Source organism: Clytia hemisphaerica, unplaced genomic scaffold (genome assembly GCF_902728285.1).
Source record: "Clytia hemisphaerica strain Z4C2 unplaced genomic scaffold, Clytia hemisphaerica genome assembly, whole genome shotgun sequence".
NCBI lineage: Eukaryota > Metazoa > Cnidaria > Hydrozoa > Leptothecata > Clytiidae > Clytia > Clytia hemisphaerica.
The window spans coordinates 1,582,265-1,606,310 of NW_027104166.1; the positions used below are offsets into that span (position 1 = coordinate 1,582,265).

At 32.7% G+C, this 24,046-nt stretch overlaps 2 protein-coding genes across 2 annotated transcripts in view; both read right to left on the reverse strand.

Moving 5' to 3' along the window:
• Window positions 1-7,415, reverse strand: part of LOC136814270 (sodium/calcium exchanger 1-like) — a 31,212-nt gene extending 23,797 nt beyond the window's left edge. Inside the window, 1 exon segment of the mRNA XM_067070791.1 lies at window positions 7,332-7,415. The gene's annotated coding sequence lies outside the window, so the exon portion shown is untranslated.
• A 3,467-nt stretch (window positions 7,416-10,882) lies between these two features.
• On the reverse strand, window positions 10,883-23,597 carry LOC136814284 (alpha-soluble NSF attachment protein-like). The gene is made up of 10 exons (XM_067070808.1): window positions 23,470-23,597; window positions 22,812-22,891; window positions 22,516-22,635; window positions 22,065-22,111; window positions 21,394-21,471; window positions 21,202-21,257; window positions 16,433-16,517; window positions 16,039-16,212; window positions 15,485-15,535; window positions 10,883-12,281 (listed from the first exon to the last, which is right to left on the reverse strand). The coding sequence occupies exons 1-10, from the start codon at window positions 23,556-23,558 to the stop codon at window positions 12,156-12,158; spliced, it is 906 nt and encodes a 301-aa protein (XP_066926909.1). The 5' UTR covers window positions 23,559-23,597; the 3' UTR covers window positions 10,883-12,155.
• Window positions 23,598-24,046: the final 449 nt, after the last annotated feature.

Sequence of the window (24,046 nt, forward strand, 5' to 3'; positions counted from 1 at the left end):
GAGCCTGGATGTTCTTTTAGCAATTTTCAGCCTGAAATGTTCTTAGATGCGTTCTTAAATTTTCAGACTACTCTAAATCGACAATATCATGCAAAATACTAAAAATTGGTAAAATTTGGACAAAATTTGACTCTCGATTTAGAAAATCCATTCCTAAGTTTGTTTAAAACTGCTTGAAAAGAGGAAAAAATTGTAGTTTCTTGTCATTTTTTTCCAAACTGAGGCTGGGCATGTTCTTACGATGTTCTTAATTTTTCGACGTATTTCAGCCTCAAGGTTCTTATAAACTGGGTTCTAATAAAAGAAAAAACGTGTATTATGGAATCAATCAAAATTCGAACGAAATCTTAAAAATCAGACGAATCGTCTTGGGTCATTTATTATCCGATTAGAGAACAGGTCGACGCAGCAAATATATTTTCATAAACATATACATAATTTCTTGGTAGTTGGAGACTAAAATGCAACATTTCCAAAGAAAAACTTTCTCTTGATTTCTCAATCAAATCTCCAATACTTAAATTCGTTTCCTTGCTTCAACTTGATCAACCGAAATAAAACACACAGAACAAACAATTCTCTATCTAAACACTAATAGCTATACGAATCAATACACAGTTCTGAGGTATAATTTCTCGAGGAGGTATGTCTTCAAATAGTCCAACATACTTCAAAACGTAAACATAGAAATGCATGCGTGGTATCAAATGGACAACACGTACTAAATACTAATGCTTTGGAGCTGCTGCCAAAAAGTCTGTGTAATATCAATTGACTGAAAATATGAGCTAGATTACATTATACATCCAAAAGGTTTAGCTCAAACTCTCTCTCTACAATCGTGGTCAAAACTGGTGTCCGATGACCCTTTTTCACCCGCAAGTCCCCCTTCTCCCCCCAGAATCACAAAACTCATCATCAACATTGATATCAGGGGAAGGGGGTGGACAATCAGTTCTGTCCAGGATTGTATATGCAAAGAGGAAGACAATTATAAACTTACAATGACGAAGTAAATAGTCAATTCCAGTGTAAATATATTTCCCAAATTCAGTCAGTTCCAAACAAAACACAAACTAAAGCTGTACGATTTGATGAAACATCCAAAACATTTATACATAACTAGCTAGTTATTACTGAACTTTTAATTACCTTTGCTCCATGTTTCTAATAGCACCCGAAATACCAAAACAATTAGAACGTGAACGCAAAAACAACAAAGGCTATCAAGCTGTGATAATGAGATGTGCTATACAAACTCTTGTTTGTATACCTTTGCAAACTTCATTACTACTGAATAATTATGTTGAAACTCTTCAGACGAAAAAAGTAAGCATCATAGAAGGTTAAAGTTATAGCTAGCAGTACACGCTTTTTATAGGAACATTATGTGCTCTATAAAGATTCATGATGAAATTGGCAAAAAAAATTAGAATTTACATAGAATTTGACTCTTGAACTAAATATTGCCATTCTTAGAGCATTGTAAATTGCCATTTATCCATGTTAAAATTAGATTGAATTTCGATTCTAACCTAAGAGTGTCGTAGGATTATTTTAGGATGATTTCCCCCAAAAAGTTAAGATTATGTTGATGAAATGGAAAAAAGACATCATTCTTATAAAAAAAATTGTATTTATGATAAATAAAAGCTTTAGCAGTAAAAATCTTACCACAAGCGAGATAAATACAACTCGAACGATAGTAAGCAATTTTACACATGTCATTATAAATATAAGAGATATCCAATGAATTAGTTACTAGGCAAGCTATTAAAATAAATAGACAACTACTTGAACAAATTTGTTAAGTACGTTTTTCGTGAGTCAAGCAACACAAAGGAATAAATATAAAATGATGCACTGTAGTTGAATCACTATTTCGAAACTTGCATGATCTATCTTAAAAAACTCGTGAAAAAGGGGAATTGACAGCATACAAAATTTCAATACAAGTCCAAACGAGAATGTAAGAAAAGACCCTTGCGAGGACTAAAAAAGGAACAGTAGAGATATGGATTATATTTCTTATATGAAAGACAGTGGAATGCTTCGAATTTGACCGAGCATATGTTTCAGGTCAATCATTTCATATCATAAATCAAATTGGTTTAACGCATCGTAACAAGGGTATAAGCGAGGCTTCAATCATTTAAAAACAAATTAATTTTTAATGAAATTTCAGTAATGAAAAATTGACAAACTTTGCTTTGTCTCTCCTCTTATAGTAAAGCCTCCATAAGCTTCTCAAAATACTTCTTAAAATAGTATAATGCTCTCGACTCAGCGAAGGGAGGGCATTCGAACAATTCGGCTTACTGGAAACTAACTTTCATTTAATAGGAGACTCTGGTGCAACGTGCTTTTTCACGGTGGTGCATCATTAAACTAAAAAAGGCTTTTTATTTGAATTTACCAGATATATACACGTTTTTTATGAGAACATAAAAAAATTTCGGAAGCTCTCGGACATTCTTAACTCTTTTGATTCTTTGGATGCCTAAAAGCGTTCCTAAAGTGTTCTTATTCTCAGCATTTTTATGAGTATTTCAATCAAATCTTCAAGAATTACTAGAGTCTGCAAAGCCTTTGAAATGTTCTTAAATTTTTTTTTAATTTTTGGTCTCTGGAAGCCATCAAAAACGTAAGGTTAAATTAATTTACTATAATTTGCATAATCTCATAGTGTAAATAAAAAAGGGAAGGAGTGATCAAAGATCGACCATAATCTACCCTTTCTTTACAGAACGCTGATAGTTTTAGGATGGCTTCAGGATTCTTTACATATTACCTTTGACATCAAATAAATTATCCAGTGAAAAAGCTTTCAAAAAATTCCAATACAAAATCCATATTTTTTTGTAATAAACTCTTTCTTAAAGCTCTCAAACGTTTAGAGAGTACAGATATCTTAGATACATCAGCAGACTGGATTAAAAATAATCAATCAACTTCTTTTCGTCTCAAAATTGTGGTTTGAAACATGATGTATCGAATCAAATAACGTCTTTCCAAAAAAATAGAAAGAAGAGAAAAAGTTTAAGATAAGAGAAGATAAAAAGTTGTGAGAGATCCTGAAAGGGGCGCGTCTCTTTATCAAAAAGTGGTTTACTATGTCCTAAAGATACTTGTTGGCATGGGTAATGTATACCTACAGAGACACTCTATTAATGCAAGTCTAAGAAAACTCCAATGCCTACCATGTCCATCTTTCAAGACAAAACAATATCTGTCGTTATCGAATCTTGGAATATTTGACATTGAAAATTCAATACAATCGTACAAGTGTTTTAATTGACACTATTAGTAATGAAAATGTTGATGCTTCTTCACATACAACCAACGTAAAAAAAATCAAAACAAACTTTCAATCATAAAATTCGAATTATGATCGAAACATTCGAATTATGATCAAAACATTCGAATTATGATCAAAACATTCGAATTGTGATCAAAACATTCGAATTGTGATCAAAACATTCGAATTATGATTAGATCAGAAAAAAGAAGTGTTTCATAGGATAGTTGTCTGTACACAAACCCGATATCTACGGCTAATTTCAAAATTCATTGCCGTACTACGCTACGATAATCGTGAGATACACTCTGGCTGCACTCTGGTACAGAGTTAATAGGATAGGAACAAGATTCAAAATTATCATAAGCATTTCAAGTAACACACAGAAGATAAAACCCTGCAAAGACCCGGAATGAAAAATTTACTATTTTTGACATTTTCGTCTTCTACCCAATTTCAATTTGCTCTAATGAGTTGATAATTAACCAACCAGAAATTCTCACTCAAGTGCCTAGAAGTGGTGAGAGCCATTTTTAGAAAAGGAAGAAAAATGAAAAACAAGAAACCTCTGCTTGAAAACAATATCAATATTGTCCTATACTTCTAAAATATTGACAAAACATAACAAGTTTTACGACGAGAGGTTCATTTCGAGTTAACTTTTAACCAAGATTGAACAACTTCTATGAGGAGGGAGAAAGAAAAAAAAAGAGAAAGAAAATCATTTTTAAAAATAAAGTTAATGTTTTTAAAAGAACCAAAACGTTCACCCTTTGACTCCTGTCTACGTTATAAGATCTACATGTTCGTACATGCACCATCCACTATCACCGTAATAGGATCAGTGGTCAAGCTCCTTCTCTCTCATCTATCTTGACTACTTCGTCAAACATACTTTTTATAAGGTTTGCAAAGTCTAAAACTCTTTATTTTAGGGTCTTAGTTATCCTATCAAAACCGTATGAAAATACCCCATTAAACAATATTAATGACTCAATCATTTGGCAATTTGTATCTAACATTCATTGACCAATAAGCTGCATACGTATTGGTTTTTTCTCTTGAAAATCACTTTATAAACGTCAAGCAAATCTTATTTTCTTATGAGAAAATCCATCCCTTCGTATCACAAGGCATAACTCACAATAATGTGCCTGATGACAAAACATGCGACCGACATAAATGATGAGAGAAAGTGAAATAAGATTAAAAAACAAAACGAGACAACAAGCTCTGACTTATCGACCATGATCATCTTTCAAAATCTACTGTCATCAACCGTCACACAAATATCAACTAACTACCATTCGTTTAGGAACTTCATTTCGAACGAAATCTTTTCAACTTAAGATTTGTGCCTTATTTGATAATTGTATCAGTACAGCCCTGATTTCAGGTTCCTACTAGAAAGGACATTGGAATGAAACTCAAAGTGCGGGGATTAAAATAAGAATGCATACGAAACTGTATGTTGTCGAAAATTACTAAATGGGCGTTGTCTGTGCCCTTCAAAATAACGGTGAAGCACCTAGAAAAACTGAACCAATATTTCATTCAAATTTCAAAGTACAAAACAAACAAAAGACGGTTACAAACTTCAGTGCAGAAGTGTAACATCCGTTAAAAAAGTTTCGAATCAAACAACTGAACTGCCATGACGATGGGCTTGATGTGTGAGCTATATTGAAGCGAGAAAAAGAAACTAAAAAAATTTGCTAATCCTGTAATATTTAGAGAAAAATTCCAACTCAATCAGACTCAATTTAATTCAACAAGGAAAATAACCTTTACCAAATAATAATAAGACCAAGAAGAACATCATCAAATCAAACGTTGGCTGTAAAAAGGACAAGGCAAAAAACTAGCCTTCATCAACAGTAAATAGTTATTATGTACACTCTGTTATATATTAACAATGGTATAAAAACCCCAAGAAAAAAACTTTGCAAGAGGTTTCAGACGAGAAAGAAAAAATATAACAAATAAACTGAAACGTAGAGACAAAAATAAGAAGAAATAAAGGAAAAACTGAAGATTTACGTCGAAAAGTTATCATTATACGGATAAAGAATAAAAACCAAAAACATGAAAAGGGGGAAAATAAGAAACAAAATAAAATTTAAAAGTGTGATATTATTTTCTTTCTTTCTTTTTTTTCGACAGAAAAGCTAGTGATGAAGATTGCGGAATAGCTAAGAGGGAGAAAAATTGCCTTCGTGAACTCAGTGAAATGAAACATATGTCGACGAACGAACGAACGAACGAACGAACGAACGAACGAACGAACGAACGAACGAACGAACGAACGAACGAACGAACGAACGAACGAACGAACGAACGAACGAACGAACGAACGAACGAACGAACGAACGAACGAACGAACGAACGAACGAACGAACGAACGAACGAACGAACGAACGAACGAACGAACGAACGAACGAACGAACGAACGAACGAACGAACGAACGAACGAACGAACGAACGAACGAACGAACGAACGAACGAACGAACGAACGAAATTGACGAACAAGTCACTGACAAGCAAAACTGATGTACAGAAATGATTCGGATGTGATGACACGTTGACACCCTTAATCTTGTTTGTAATTTCGTTCAAACTTATGAAATTTCGACTTAATCTTTAAAGGCTAGTGAGCGCATTAAGTCATAAAAACATCCTTTTAAATTTGCGTGTGCCAAAACCACACGAAGCTAAAACAAAATGGGTCACAATACAAGGCAAAATGAATCACAATACAAGGCAAAATGAATGGGCAAATTTATGACAAATTAGCCTAATAAAGAGATCGCACTAGTTTCAAAAGACTATGAAAATTATATAAACCACACTCCGTTTTTTTCCATTTCAAAAGTATCGAAAATCCTAAACTTCCCAAGTTTTTACCGTCGGTTACAACCATGTCAAGACATCAGGCAATGAACGGTCACAAACGAACAGAGCACCATATTTATATGTGTGGGTAACGGATAACAAGATTATAACAAGGAAAAAGGAAAAAGATAAGAGCAAAAAAGCAAAAAAAAAAATCAGTTAGAAAATTGTTCATCTTATCTGTCATGTCGGATCAAGGAAGACTTTGTTATCTTGATAGTAAACTAATAAGTCCTAAGTGTCACCAAAAGTTTTCAACTGCTTCTACAATGTGCCTGAAGACCGACAAATATTTGGATTAATTCAGAGATTCACATTACACTTGTAATCAGTATCTATACTAAGTCAATATTTTGCATGCAAATCTTTCTATCAATAATGACAAATAATATGGTCGCAGCTCCTGTTGTGATATCCAGTAGTTTTGGGGTAATTTGAGGCGTTTATTGGCTGGTGGCGGTATAAGGGATGATTAACTTAAGCCTTAAGCCTTGTCAATAGCTCAAATATTTTAGCGTATTACAGATATCATCAATGATATCGTGAAATACGTAACCAAATTACATCGTCGATGCAAACCTAAATTCACAGAATCGTATTATGTCGAAGAAATTTATAAGATGAAAGAAAGATCAGACCACAAACTTAACTTATCAGTCTCAACAAAGTCTACAATGACAAGACACGATTATCCCCCATTCCAAATCAACTAAACATGTATTAAAGCTAACATAACCCTGGAGTGATTTATCAATAAGTACAAAAAACCTCAAAGATAGAAACTCCAACAGCTTTGATTTAACGGTTTTCAAAAAGCAACTTAAAATACTTAAGTCGCAGTTAATATGGCACCATGACCGAGCACTATGGTCAAATCGAAAGTATCGATTTCGAATCGGCTGACCTTAGATTATTTGCACTTATTTCTCTGTAAAGAAGAAGTAAATACAGTTAAAGCTCTCTAATTCGATTTTCAAGAGGAATTTCATTTTCATCAAATAAGGGAGCGTATCTGATAGTCAGAGTTCCTCGTTGACGGTGGCTTTCAATATTATCGAATAATGGAGTGTATCGAAAAGTACAAATTCGATTTAGAGAGCGTCAACTGTAAAGTCAAAAAAATGAAGAACAGAAACTTACAAGAAAGAGTCTCTCGACTTGATTGTCGACAGCCAATGTACCACGTGACTAATAGGGAATAATTTTTTTGTTTCTTATTTCTTTCGCTGAAAAAGAATAAAGCTTTGAATAGGTTATATAGTAAAGGGAAGGGTTATGACAATGCATTAAATAAAGGTATTGCTTAGATTTGCCTTAGAATTTTGCTTAATCAAAATTTTAACCCAAAATACGAAATAAAATCTTCAGGGAATTCGATAAAGTTAATTGAAATGAACTCTTATTGCAAAACTGAAAATTAAATGACAACTATAATATGGTAATATTACAGATTCCCCATGAAACATACACTCAACTATTCAGTAAAAATAAATTCTCAAACATCTCAAGTCCATGAAAATCAATAAGGTGAGCAAACTCAAATCAAACAAAACTCAGAAATTATCCAACAAACAGGATTAAATAAACTCGGTCTCCTTTAGGTCAAAATAAAACAGTGTTGTCACAAAAAGAAATTTCAAAACTTGTTATAAATGACGTAAAACCTTAGGCCTGTGGAACATTCACAAACGATATCTTTTAAATAATTCGAAAAAAAAGTTCATTTTAAAAGATTGGTCGGTGTTATTGATACAAGGCTTAAACCTGTCAAGCCGACGCTGGCAAAGTCATCATAAAAATTTGACTTAATCGAAAGAATGAAATAATTGAGCTTTTATAGGAAATTACTTATTTCAAGGAAATGGCATGGAATTTTCACAAGGCAATCCAGTGTTAAGTTGACAGCTACAATGGGAAAGAAATGATCCATTAAAATCTAAAGGTATCAATTTCAAATGTTGTCTTTCCCGGAAAAGATTAGCGATATGACGCTTCATCATAATCAAGGAAGCAAGCATATAAAGGTCTTTTCTTAAAAGATTCACAGGGAGTTTAAACGTAGGCATAAGAGTAGTCAGGCGCCATATTTTAGAAAGGCAGGGCAGCGTCCGTTGGTGGCCAAAAAAAGGCACTTTTTCTAGTGCTTTTCCACTAAAAAGGCTGTTTTTACCAAAATCTTAGAGACTTCAGAAGGGGCAACGTCAAATAACCGGACGCTTAAAAATGCATGAAGAATGGCCTGGTAGTGAGGTGATATTGCAGCTAAAGTCATATTTCGATTAACATAATTTGACCTTATCAAAAATATTAAGTTGTAGAGTGAGAGCGAGCATCCACTCCAACTCGCGTGTCAATCAGACATTTTACAAAGAACCTTTATCTCAGATCGAATAAAACATGGTGAATCGTACGACCCCCTCCTCCAAATCTTTTTAAAATCATCAAAACCATAGAAATAACACATGAGCTTTTCAGCACCAAAAGACAACATAAAACACACTACTTTAAACCACTACTGCATCGCCAATTACTCTCTCTCTCTCTCTCTTGATCGATGCAAAAATAACAAGGCAGTAAGTAGAGAGAAAAACATACAAAAACCCAATGCCTTAGTTTAAACAATCCTTAATAAAGCTAACAGATGAACTGCGAGTGGATTAAAGTGGATTACTGTAAATTGAAAGTTGAACAATAAAAGGGTAAGAATAAGAGCCATTGCATTTTACGTTTTTTTTTTATAAGAACAAACTTTATAAGAACATAAGGCTTCGAGGCCCAAAAATCTAAGAACATTCTAAGAACATACTAAGGCTTTGGAGACTTAAAAACATGCAATTTCTTAAGAAATTACATCAAAATGCTCAAAAAATGCTGAAAATAAGAACATTTTAAGAACATTTTTAGGCATCAAATCCAAAAAACTAAGAACATCCGAAGGCTTCGAAAATTTTTGACGTTCTTATAAAAAAAAAACGTGTATAGTAATGTACTTCAATAAACGTGTTATGGAAGTAGGAGAGAAAATTGAAAGTGGTTGTTGTACTTTATGGAGATATGAATTTTAAAAGAACACGAAAATGAATCTCATAAAGCCCTTTCGTATCCAAAAACATACTTTCAGGTGTATCTCTATAAAAACGTCAAAGCCATCATCAATCACATCTACGAAGAAAAGTCTACGTTAAGTTTGTCAATCGACAAGACTGTATAATATTTGAGAAAAAAAAAAAAAGCATACAGTTGAATTACAGTAATTACACATCAAATCGCTAATTACCAAAAGTTGTTAAAGCAAATGAAAAAATAAAGTATTCACATTTCAGTGAGGACTTGGAAAGATTTCAAAAACGAAATTAATTCAAAAAGTTCCACAGATTCACGTTTCTACTTGACAAAATGGAAGGTATAAAAAGAAGTATCGTAAAATCCAAGTACACGTTTTTTAAAATAAGAAGATAAGGCTTAGTTGGCCAAAATATTATGAACAAGTTAAGAACTTTTTAAGGCTTTGTAGACCCTAAAATACTCGATTTCATAGAAAATTACACAATAATACTCTAAAAACGGTACAAATAAGAACAGATAAAGAACATTTTCAGGCTTCGGAATCAAATGTTAAGAAAATCCAAAGGCTTTAAAAGTTTTGGATTTTCTTATAAAAAAACGTGTACATCATCAAAATCAGTAAAATCCCTAAAACTCATGAACAAATGAAGGCACTGCTACCGACCAAACATTCTACGAAAAACTATCGAGAGAAAGGTCATTTTTCACAAGCAGTAAAAAATATTATGAAATCCTGTAAAAAATGCTATTTTTCATAAAAAGTTACTCGTGTGTTAAGACGATCCTCATTTCATCAATTTCTTTGAATTAGATTTTCTAAATTAAATGATTAGACATCGGAATACGAGACATTTGATAAGAAAATGGAAAAGATACCCACTTGATTTTGTGGATTTATATTTGCAACAAACCAAGGGGTTGTTATGATGTTTATTCCAAAGATACAATGAATTCTTTTGCTGAAATGAAAATATAGGATGGATACTTCAGATTCTTCGACTTAATACTTAAGATGAAGTAGCACCAAGTAAAGATTGACAGGTTTTTTATAAGAGCATCCAAAATTGTTGAAGCCTTCGGATGTTCTTAAAACTTTTTGAGTTTCAAGCCAAAAAATGTTCTTAAAATGTTCTTAATTTCACCATTTTCTGAGTATTTTTGTGCATTTTCCTAAGAAAACTGGTGCTTGTCTACAAAACCATAATTTGGCCATCGAAGCCTCATGTTCTTACATACTTTATTCTTATAAAAAAACGTGTAGCACAACCAAAAGTAGACCGAGACTCTCTTGATGAAAAAACTTGACAAAAAAGCTGTTCCTTTTTACAGATCTTAATACTAACATACTTCACTTCCCAAGCCTGCAAAAACTTTCAGTATCTAAAAATGGTGAGAAACCAGTCTCCATTCATTAGTAAGGTTGAATGTACATAAGACTGCATATAGCATGATGAGAATAGGCAGATAGGAACCAAAATGTTTTAATAGTTTTGACAATTTTTGAAAAGAAATAAAGAAAAAATTCTTTTCGTATGACAAATGAGACCAGATGGCTTTAGATGGCTAAAAACACATAAAACATTTTCAAAACAGTAAAATTTCACAGAAAATTGAAAATTAACAAATCACTTTTAATTTTTTTTTTCGAAGAATCTCAACAAAAATAGTAGGAACAAAATATTTCGAAAAAATCAATTTTCTTAAAGCAATTTTGACGTCCAGGAGGCAAAAATAAAATCAAATTTACAAAAGGACAGCCCTAAAAATGGAGTCACGCTATTTTTCCTCTGTATTTGATAATAAAACCGACTTGATGTTAATTTAAGGCCATGGGATAGACCATTCGTTAGTTATGGAAACAGTTTTAGAAATAGAAAGAAGATACTATACCGAATTGTCCCTGTACTTCAGTTTCAATAAAAAAATTATATTTTTATCAATGAGTTAAAACCCCTACCAAATCAACCAGTCAAAATAGATCTGGCCTTGGAGAAAAACTTCTCCATAAATTTCATCATAATTATTTGAATTCATAAATATATAACAAGAAAAAAAATAAAACATAAACAAAATGCTCTTTTTGAAAATTATATCGAGGCATAAAATATAATTATAATAATTAAAAGTTACCCACAAAAACAGGTACTGTATTGCATAGTTTTCAAAAGTTCTTTATTTGGAATAATATTTTTTGGCAACAGACTGACCAAAATATAAAATAAAATGAGTCGACCCTAAGAACCTAATAGACAGAAGATTTTCAAAAGAGGTCCCTGGCAAAAATAATGACTTAAAACTATAAGTACGTTCCTTGCTATAAGTTACAAACTAAGAGAAATCAATAATTGCATTGATCAGCAGTAAAAGAGTGAGTCTGAAATTTTGAGAAGAACGTATACACATTATACCTATCAACCTTTAACGTGTGAGGAGATTGGGTTCGAGTTTAGCAGAAAGGAATGACGTCAAAATGTCTGAAGTTGTTGCATTGACATTCTCAAAGACAACAAATTTCGACGTCATTTCCCTGCCAATTCATTACCAATCCCCTCAGAAGCAGACCGCACAGTTAAGGGTTGATAGTTGGTGTATACATACAAGCATTACACATCAATGAAGAAACTGGTTCATTTAAAAATTATGATTTCGATATAAAAAATAATTCGCTCGAGCAATGATTGGTGCGTAGTAGCTTTCTCGTTTATTCCACATACAAAGTTCATAATATCCTAGCTACTCATCTTATGAATGTAGTACGTTCCGTAACTTGATGGTAACCCCGGACATATTATAATGTAAGACATTCCATCAAAATGCACTGAATTTATATATCTTTTATCAGGAAAATCCAGAAGTGAGAGAAGTGAGAGAAGCGAGGAAAGATGGAAAAGGAAGAGTTTAACTTAGGTCAGGTTCACCATCATCTTTGACAGCAATACCACCACTTCCAATTTTACTTTTCACCCGCAACAAGATAGTTGTGTACCACTGATCAAGTCTTGATATAGAATCGTATTCCCTTACCTGAAAAGAAGAAGAAAGAAATGATTTTGAGACTGTAGCAGTAGCAGTGATTAGCTTATGGTGGTATCCGTAGACAGGTTGGACTAGAGGGTTATAAAGATTTAGAACGCCATGGTGGTGTCCTTTTTGCAGGACATAGGCGTTTAAAGATTAAATCTTCGTTCAGAAAGCAATGTTAAAAAACGTATGAGCAGAAAAGCTTATGAGAAAAGGTGTTTGCATTTCTTGATATTCATGACGTAATCTTGTATACGGAAACACATGAAAAACACCTGGCCTCTGCCACTAGTTTTGAATTTAAACAATGAAACTGGTGGCAAACGCCCGGTGTTTTTCGGGTGTTTCCGTATCAAAAAGATTACGTCATGCTCATGATATCAAAAATACTTAGGATATGAAAACAGACCAAGGTATAAGGGTTTTTGGGACCAAAATTTGCATGTGTTGTCTAGGTTGCAAGGTTAACTGATTTGTTTTGTTTTGTGAGTAACCATGGTAATAAAGAGAAATTTTACTGATATGAATGATAGCTGGAGTGATATCATTTAATATAACGGCACAGCACGCACAAGAGTATGTCTTGCAGTCATGTATCAAGAAAAGTTGGAACGAAATTGGATAAAAAAGTAGACCCCGAAGTAACAAATTAAATAAGGAAATTTTAGATTTCTCTACTACTAGGTGTGGAAATTAAAATTCATCTTTTTTTGTAGCTAACAAATTTTACTGCATCTGTTAAAGATTTTTAAAAGATTTGGAAAACCAGTCAAGACAAATCATTAGTCCAGTTATCAAATTCGCTTTATAATTTCACGTATTCACTATCTGCCGATCAATCGAATAGCTATTAAGATAAGCAGCAGGGTCGAAACGTCCTGATAAAATAAGATTGAAAGATTTTTTTCACAAAGTCAATTTGTAACGACATGCTAGGTAGACAAAAAACTTAAAATCGACATCTGATTAGCAATAACCCTGAGGTGACCTTATGGATTCCTCGTTAAAATTTGGTCTGCTTGGAGTTTAAAATCATTGCAAAAAGAAGCTTGAGTTTTGGCCAGTTCAGACTGAATGAATGAGCACTTTTTATGACTTAATTCAAAAGGTCAGGCTTCTGCCAGAGATGTAGAGAAACATATGAAAAACAAATGTCATTTTTAGACGCATTATAAGACAAAAAAAACTGAGCGAGGTCAAACAGCTTTACTAAAATTAGTAATTTTGATTTCGAGTCTTTTTTTTTCAAATATAATATAAGTCTTATAAATAGATCATGTTTATCAAAATACTAACAAACTCCTACATTTGCCTACACCATAGCTCTCGGGGCTGTTTTCATGCTCGACGATTAGACTATTTGGCAAGGCTACAATTTTTTATTTCCCTCTCTAAACAATATGAGTATAATTTGTAATGAAGAAAATTATCATCAGTATGAGTTCTTTGACAAGCCTTTCGGAATAGGAATTTTAAATAAACTAAATCTATGTAAATCGGCTTTGAAAACCAAATTAAATCTATGATGATCTTAAATTTATATGTATTAGTAGAAAAGGGATGAAAAATATGGACAGTATTAGAGACATTCAATGAATCATATCAAAGGTCAGCGCTATTTCTTATTAAAGATGTAAAGATAATAAAACTCAAAATTGACTTTTTTGAATGATAATGAACTGCTAATTACGTGGGATTGTTATGTGCCTCAGGCTGTTTGATGATAAACTCAAATCAAAACAAGGTCACCTTGGATTGGTTTTTAATAAGACATTATCGAACAAAACATTGGAATGTCATTTTTATGTAATGATAATATTTGCATAAACAATCCAATCAAATAATATGAAATGTTTTTTAATCGTACCGGGTGACCCACGAAAAAGTTCGGACGTTTCTCGGCGTCTTGAGGCCGAACAAATGTCCCAAAGTGCTTGGAGTTTTATTATTTAGAAAGTAGATATCCTAACTTAAAATCCGAGCCATTCGTTTTTAAATTTGACGCACAAGTTCCCTAGTTATGAGCTTTTAAACTCAAAATTCACTTTTCGGAAAGTGTAAAAAAAAGGTAAAAAAGGGGTATCAAATTAGGTATTTTTAGACGTTTTTGATATACAGTTTTTGAGAAAATTCCTTGAAAGTGCCAATTTTGATAAAAACTAGTCTTGTTTTAAACAAAAACTACTTTCAAAAGTGTTTTTAATAATTATTAATGTCATAAAACTCGTTAAATGAGTCAATTTATAAGAGATTTTCTAATTGATTGCATTAATTTAATACCTCTTTTTTACGTGTTTTTTACACTTTCCGAAAAGTGAATTTTCAGTTTAAAAGGTCATAAGTAGAGAACTAGTTGGTCAAATTTAAAAAGTGATAGCTCAAATTTTAAGTTAGGATATCTACTTTTTAAATACCAAAATTCCGAGCTCTTTGGGACATTTGTTCGGCCTCAAGACGCCGAGAAAGGTCCGAACTTTTTCGTGGGTCACCCGGTATATGCCTCATAACAATCTTTATTCAATCTTTTATATATAACGCGGTGTTCTAGAACGTCTGTCGGAAAAGAAACTATTCAAATAGCTGAATTCATCATAATCTTTACAAAAGAAAAGTTGTTTGTCCATCCCGCAGTCCTTTAATCACAATTTCTCAATGCTCAAAAAAAAAATAGAAAGAAGGTTAATAAAACTGAAAATTGATTTTTGTTCGACAATAAAAATTATGAAGGATTGCATTCCATGATTTAACATAAGACCTCCCTATAAATAACCTGGAAAACCAATGACCGGACAGACTTGAGAACAGCCCGAAAGTTTACAATCCTGTCAGGCTTTAGGGTCTGCGAAAGGTTGAACTAGAATTAAGTTTGAAATAAAATGAGAACCTTGGGTAATGTTTTTCAAATTTTAAGTATTTTAGTATTTTCAATCTCGATTTCGGAGGGGTTCCAACCTTATTGGAACATTTTAAAGCTTTTGATCCATAAATTTAAAAGTCTCATTTTAAAACACTGCTTCACATAAGTTAGTTATACTTAGATCACTTAAAAACCATTTTTGGCGTTTAACTTTGCAAATTCCCCATTTTACCAAATACTTTGCCTTTTTGTAATATTCTGTTGATGTGCAGGAGAAGGAAAGAAAGCACTCTAAAGTAAGGTTTGAGACCAATAGTAAAAAGGTTTGTGGATTTAACAAATGACTTACCGCTTCTGTGTAATTGTCTATATTATCCTCTTCAAATGCTGTTAAGATTTTCTAAATAAGAAAGAATGAGAAAGAATAAAAAAAGGTTGATATCAGCTTGGATGTCTAGTAGGAGCTAATGAACTTTATACATACCGCATTAAAACCGTTGGTTTGTTTACATTGTTTCAAAGTACAAACTCAAAGACTTTATTGAATAAAAAATAGCATTCCAATTGTGAAAAATAATGTTAAGACTTGGTATAAATGTATACACGTTTTTTTTTTATAAGGAACACGTTTATAAGGAACTCGAGGCTGAAAATGGTTCGAAAAATAAGGAATTGTTAAGGAACTGCTCAGGCTGAGAATAAGTGGATTTGAAAATAATGTACCTTATTGGGACTTATTTGACCAAATTTTGATCTTTCAAGGGGCAAAAAGTTTAAAATTTCCTAAGTAGTAAGGAACTCGATAAGGAACTTTGAGACTGAAATTCTCTGTAAAAATAAGGAACTCCAGGCTCAGAGCAAAGTTAAGGTTCCTTATAAAAAAAAAACGTGTAAATTACATACTGTTAATAATTTCATTTCTCTGGAGTCCTCAAAAGCAGGAAACATCTGGCAATATTTTTCGATTGAACCTTTCGCCACATCCATGTCATGGCAAAGTTGACAAAGAGATGCTTTAAAAAGGTATTCTCGAGCACTGTATTTCAATAGAGAGCTTTCAAGAGCAACAGCTGCTACCTAAAAAATAATCGAAAATTTTGAATCAGAAACTGGGTGCTTCCAATCAAACTAACAATTTTGTTGCAAAGCTTAAAGAAATTGTAGCTCGAATAAGTTGACTTCGGTAAAATGTTTGGCAAATGAATTGAATTAAGATCCCAGAGAATATTGTCAAACTAATCAATTATCAATCTCTTAAAACTTTACAGATGAGGCTAAAATGAAAAAGAATTCTTACTTCTTCATACAAGCTGATGGCTTTGTTGTAATTTTCTTGCGTAGCGGAATGCATTGCAACTTTTAGTAAGCATTTGTTAGCAGCACTTAAATCAAAAAGAACAATTTAGTGAAATGACAACCTTAGTGACTCAAATAATTTATCAAACACTAGATCAGTGTTGAAAATCAAAGATTTCAAAGAAATACGATTGTTTCCTTGCCAATTTAGTAAATTAAAACTCTAGATGGATTGGTCAGGATTGGATATTCTTGTTGCATATTTTTTTCGTCTGATGGCTATTTTCCTTAGGTGGTCTCTATAGGTTAAACTATGTTTACTATTACCATAAATAGCAACTCAGATTACTATCTTAACCCTTTGAGCATCTTCCTATTTTTTTAATAGGAGAAGCATCTTGGGGAGGGCTCAAGGTTACCCTTAGAATCTTAAGATTGACAAGTGCTATGACCTTGAAGTATCGACCAGTGGTAGATAAGGATAATTGAAGATGATTTACAAAATTTTGGTTCGACCACCTGTCTGGTTGGTATTTTATAGAATGTAAACCAAAATCATGTATTGACTGATTGACTCCTTTAATTTATCTGAAATTTGTTCCTGAAGGTTGACTTGTCAAATAAAAGAGACTGGTAACAGAAAAAAATGGTCTGTAAAATACACACTAGATATTGACCATCTATGACATTAGTAACAGTCCGTTTTTTTGCCTAAAATGCTCACTTTCAGCATAACTACTCGTCCGGTTTTGCTGAAAATTTGGCTGCAAGCTTGTATCATCAATAAACTTTTCAATATTTCAAGTCAATAGCACTTACCAATCACTAGATACAGTATCCTAGGGCTGTTTAGGTAAAAAAGAGCGATTTTGGACCAGTCGGTAAAATACACGATACCAACAGGTGCCAAAAAATTGACCCTGTGCCCCAAAAATAAATCTCATGTGGAGATGCCTCACAAAATTTGAGTGAAAAAAAATCAGAATGAAAAAAAGTTAAAGGGGGGGTCCTATTTTTGGTATTAGCGAGGTTAAGCAAGAAGCTATCTATTACGTACGGAATCTATTACGTGAGTTTTTCGCAGGCTAGCGCCCAAATCTCAAGGCTAACTCTGTCCCGTGAAATTTAACCTGTACGTCATAGTTTGGGGAGTGGATCTATTGCGCGAAATTCTCCAATCTCACGTAATAGATATCGATTAGGATATAAGCATGATCCAGGGAAATTTACCTTACGGAGATTGGGCTGAATCGTTTAGGATCAAAAATCACCCGAAAAAAATGTAAACAGAAAAGAAACTTTGGTATAGACTTCTGACAAGTTTGAGCTGACAGAAGAAAGTTTTTGAATCTCATCTGTGGAAACTATGATGCATACAAACAAAGTGAAAGAATTTATTGCTCAAAAGAAGGTCAAGATGTAAGTGTAATTAAATAACCTTTGCTGACGTTTTTATCAAACCAAAACATAAACAGAAAGTTTCTTTCTGGATCTTTTTGTCTGTTTGTTTTTCGTCTGTTTTTTATCTTGCTTTTTTTATGCTCTAAAAGTCCAAATACATCCAAAATAACCTTTACAATGAACAGCATGTAACCATATTTCTTTTTCATGTTTTTTAGTGTTTCTGTGGTGCCACCATCAAGTGCGAAGAAGCCAAAGTTATAATGTCACCCACCCAGCCAAAGCAACAAACACAAAAAAGACTGCTCTGCCAAGCTCAAATAAATTTACCCTTCCACCCGAAGCATAACAGAAGAAATCTTTATTTATTGTTCCAATTTCAACTGCTACAACTAAGCAACGAGATTCAATTTCTGCTCTCCATCATCAACCATATATTGTACGTACAAATCAGCCTGAGTAAGGGATCTTCTCAAAAATAAATTCGCTTAAATAATCGAATTTAAGCGAAAAATTCGCTTAAATAATCGAAGTACTTCGATTATTTAACAATCGAAATTCGATTATTTAGTCACCTCAGTTCGATTATTTAGTCCCCTCAGTTCGATTATTTAGTCCCCTCGGTTCGACTATTTAATCTTATTATTCGATTAATTAATCCTTTTGATTCCAAAATATAATCGAATTGTTTCCTAAACATAGTCGAATATCGGTTATTTTTTCTTACATAGATCGAAAACAGCGCAAACAAACCTTTGTCTACTGTGGATTTGAAAGACAGAAGAAAAAATATTTTCAAAAAGCCGTAGTCAAATCAACCAATGACTGCATAATTCTTCTTACCTTTAAGGATTTTTGATCTACCAAGGGGCATCATAAATTATGAAATGATAGAATAATCCTTTTGTGAATCACATTATCGCATCATCTTTAAAGTTTCTTAATGTTTGGATAACAATTCCACGATCTCTCCACGATAAAGTACTTCCATCTTTTTCTATCTTTTTAATTTCCACACACTTTCCTCCACACATCAACCTCTCAACACAGTTGCTTCTTATCTCTTTTTTATTGTTTTTCGATTCGAAAATAGCACTCCATCGTTGTGTTCATGTTCAAATCAAAAAGGGCAAAACAAAAAAAAAGATAAAAGGATAAAAGGGAGAGCGCTCACAAGATCAAGAAATACGTCATTACGTCATATATAAAAGCAGGAAGAAAACAATCTTTTGCTCTATTGTTCTGTTCGCAAACGTCAATCATGGCGTTTTGATTGGTCAATGCAACATTTTTTTCTTACAAGTTACGTCATGCTCTATTATGCTGTTTGCAAAAATGGATTCGAATTTACATCCAGGTTTTTTTTAATGGCTAGATAAGAGATCGAATCATCGCGCAGAATTGATGTTCACTTTTTGTCATTTAAAAAATGAAGTCGTTGCATTGTTTTTCGCGCAAGTTCTATTTTTTGCCAATCAAATTGTGTCACGCATTCGAAAGATTCGAAAATGTTGCAATCAAAACATTGAATTCATTTGTGAGTTTGGTTTTGAGAAGAAAACATTTTCTAAAAATTAAACCTAAAATATTGTGATTTTATTCATATTTTGAAAAGACTTTGAAAACAGAAAGTTATAAAATTTATTACATTGAGATATGGTTGTAAGAGGTATGTATGTATGGAAATGGAATGCTTTGTTTGCTTCAGTTTTCACTACAGACTTTCCTCCCTTCGAAATTCAGTTTTCGATGGGAGCCTTTATTTATCTAAACTTTGTTTTTATTAATGGTGGTTCATTTTTGGATATCAAAAACTCCCAAGGATAACCAGTAAGTTTTATTTATTTCGGAGGTAAAAAATGCTAAAGAGAATGAGTAGATATGTGTCGGTGATTTGTAAAATAAAGGGGTTTCTTTTTCGAAATTGCGCTTCCATTGAAACGTGAAGTTAAAATTGACGTTACAGCATTTGAAAAAAGATATAACTTCAAGGCAAAAATATCGATAAAAATTGGATTACAAGTACAACCTGTACTTTTTTATATATCATTTTTTAGCATTTTTTATCCTCTTTCACTTGCGATGGGTAGGAAAATTGTCCAAAACAAACAGCCGAATTTAACCGAAAACCATTTTACCGAAATTCGGTATTTTTGAGAGGATCCCTAAGATATAAGCGAACAAGGATTAATTAATCGAATACAAGGATTAAATAATCGAATAAAGGAGATTAAATAATCGAATATAGGAGATTAAATAGTCGAAGCTATTCGACTAAACGACGGCAGCTATTCGATTAAATAGTCGAATCATTAATCGAACTTAATAATCGAAAATCGATTATATTTTTGAGAAGATCCCTAAGAACCTGATGTCACACAACCGCTGAACTTCAAACCGTTCTCAAAAATTATATAAAGCTCTATCTTTTGGACAACCGCTACTGCTTTAAGTTCTCAATCCTTTACTGAAAAATTTTTATTGACTGGTCATCCTTCAACTTCTTCGACATTATGTTATAACGTTCCAGCTGAAAGTTTAGTTTGATTCTAAAGAGACATCTCCCTTCCTAAAAAGGTGATATTGATATCTTGGAATGCAAAGAAGTAGAAGAAGGAACACCTGCCAGAAACTCGAGACCTGGTTTGCACACTTTATTATAAGAGTGTTTTTATTGGTAATGCTAATGGTGAAGCATTCATATAGAAATGCAGCTAAATAAGGATGACAGACTGTACACTATGCTCTTACAGATTATTTTTTTCTTTATAAATAAAGCAGTAATTTATGATTGGTACCTATGTAATGTAAACTAGGAATGAAATTATATATCTTTATTGCATTGTTAAGAATTCATTGAAATGATAAGTCATAGACACATATTTTTTGTTTATAAAAATGTTGAATAAAAATAGTAAAAGTAATGATACAGAGAAAACTCTGACTATGCTTGTCTAGTTTTAATTTTTGTGAAAACATTTGTCTTGGGAAAAAACTTAGTAGATTAAGATTGAAAGTAAGGGGATTTTATAGACCAACCACCAACAAGAAAGCTGGAAAAGAAAGAAAGAAAAATAAAATTTTATAAGTTGGGGCCGAAAGTGAGATACGGAAAAATGAACATTACGTCATACGTCATAGATCGCCTTTTTGCTTAACCACTTTTTTTTCTATGCCGTGAAGATTTAGGAATCAGGCTAAAACGCCTCGGATCCAGTCTAAAAACTCACGTAATAGATTCCGTACGTAATAGATAGCTTCTTGCTTAACCTCGCTATTCTCAAAAATGCTGACATCATAAGGTGGCAATGACGTCATCAATGATGGAAGGTTGATTGAAGGGTTACCACCAAGTATAAGTATGCTCACCTTGAAGATTCTTCTCCTTTATAATAGTCGGCTGCTTGTGTGAAGTGTGTTATCGCCTAAAAAAAAGTTACCAAAATTCAACTCTTTTGGAAAATGGTTAAAATTCAAATTTTCAAAAAATAGTAGATAAAATGGTCTTAAAAGTTATCTTCTTCGATACTTTGCAGATAGAATGGCGTATGTCATACATACCATATCTACATTCATCAAGTTGGATTCATAAATTTCAGCTATCGTAACATGATGCTTTGCAGCTATGGCAAATCTTCCCTATGAGAAAAAAAAGAATGATTTAAAACGAAACAAGCTAGACGCAATGGACCTACCTGATGATGAAAGTTAGATAACAATAAGGAGAAAAATGAAAATAATCAGTCAGAAAATATAGGGTTTAGCGAAAATGCATAACGCCTTAAATTTAATCATTGATTGTTGATGGGGAGAGAGGGAAGGGGAGTAGGGAAAAAGAAATAGAAAGTTCCGGGTGCAAAAATCAGTATTATTGACAATTGTAATCATGCTTGATGGTGGGCATTGTTATCAATAATGTTTTTGTGTGAGAAAACAAAAAAACAGTTTTTCCGGCATATTTCTGGCATTTTTGGCCGATATAATGTCGAAAATTGGGCTTCGTCTTTTTGGGAATCACCATTTTGCATCACTGTGCAAAAAAGCAGAAAAAGTTAATGAGCTAATTCCGAGAAAAGCTGGTAACAGAAGAACAGACGAACGAACGAACAAACATAGGTAATTTAAAGGACAAAAAGTGGATAAGGTCACTGGAATAAAATTGAAGCAAATTTCAGTTCGAGTTTTAATTTTATAGACATTACTTGATACCTGCTAACTTAACAAAAACATACCATATCTGTGAAGATTTCTACTGCTAATTCTAAACAATTGATTGCCTCTGTAAAATTAAACGTATATCAAATAAACATTTTTAATTATGGAGATTACTCTATGAACAAAAATATTACAAGGTGAAGGTGATAGTAAGGTAATATTGACTTTATTAATTTAAGGGATTATTGTTGATAAAGTATTGCATTGGGCCCAAGCTTACTTCAAGTCTATTATCAAAATACTAAAGAGTATTAATTCGAATCGAGTGTCATAGAACAAATCAAATTGATCCACCAGCGTTCAGCAGTCAAAGCAAAGTTATTCACCTCTGACATAATATAATATTCCAAAGAAATAATCCTAGATTCTTAATATCTTCTTCGATGAGATGTAAATCCATCAAAGACTGACAATTTTTTTAAACACTGACGTCAGCACAGATTTTCAAAGGTAGTATGTTAGTGTTACCTTGGTGATCAGATTTGCGGTAACAATTTGCAGCTTCCACATACTGCGTGGCAGCTTCATGTTTACTTTGAAGCTGATTCAACTGAATCTTGGCCAGCTCGCAGAATGCATTTCCAGCAGCTGTAGAAAATGAAATTTGTTTAAAAGAAACCCTTTTTCCAGTCAATATAAGAAGAACACACACACACAAAATGTCCATCTGCCTGATGTGTGTACAAAAGATTCAACTTCAGTTTCCAATTATATAATGAAGCTTTCAAAAGACACAGAGTAAAAAATGGAAACAAAATTATTACCACTCCACTTTTTGGCCATCTTATAAGCGTTTCCAGCTCTTTGAAAGAGGTCACAAGCATCTTCTATTTTGGAATGAGCTCTATAAAAGATAAGCAAAACACTATAACTAGAAAACTTTTTTAAACTAACTTAAAAAATAACAAACCATAGAAGAATGTCAAAACAAAATTTTTCATCAGTTTCAAGTTTCCAAGGGTTTCTTGACCAAATTAATCAGATTTTCAAGGTTTTGTTGGACGTGAATCAATTCTTTTTTCAAGTTGTTTTCATATCAGAGATTTTTCCAAGCACCTTCTTACCACCGTTTGGTACAAAGACTGTTGTGAGCATATTTATGCAAAAATAATCTTTTTTTAGATTATTAAACACATTCTATCATACTATCAAAATTATCATTTTCAAGGTTTTGAAAGGCTTTGAAAGGTGTTGAAAGATTTTCATGTCATCCACAGTCCCCCACGTTTTCACTTATTTCTTCACTTCTTTCTTCAAAGTGAATGAAGAAGCCCCTTGAATATGATATGATGAAAAGTATCGTTCTGACATTACAAAAACAGTTGTTTAGAATTTCAAAGGCAGAGAAAAAGTAAAAAAGTTTTGATGGTAATGTTAGTAAATTGAGCATATTATTTTCCTTTGATATAAAATATGACTTACCCGAACATTCTGCTCATGAAGCCTTTTGTAGACTCCATCTTCTTTTGAGCTTCCATATAGAAATTGTTTGCCCTTTCTTCATCTCCCATTTTTCACTGACAAATTTTTATGTTTAAACTTTTCATTAATCTAAAGAGAGAAGATATATTGCATGAAAAGCAAATAAATCCCAAGCTCAAATTTAATTCAACCGTAATATGTTCATATCAATATTGGGATAACTTGAATAATTCCAACTTTGTCCAAAAATTACCACCTTCACAGACCTTCACTATTTCATTGTTAGTTTAATTGAAGGTCGGTTCTTAGTGACAGACAACCTGACATTTTCCCAGGGAATAAAATCTTTTTATGAAAATCTGACTCATACACATCAAGAGCTACAGATATCTGTAATATGTCATAAAGGGCTATATGTCTGACAAAGGTAAAGCACGGATGGTCTACCTTCACATCATCAGACAAAGGTCTTGGTTCAATCCCCGGCCAGGACATCTACTAAAGATGCAAACTCACTTACTTACACCATTTGTCTTTGTAATAATACTTACGAAAGAGTCTTTAATTTTTAGGTGCT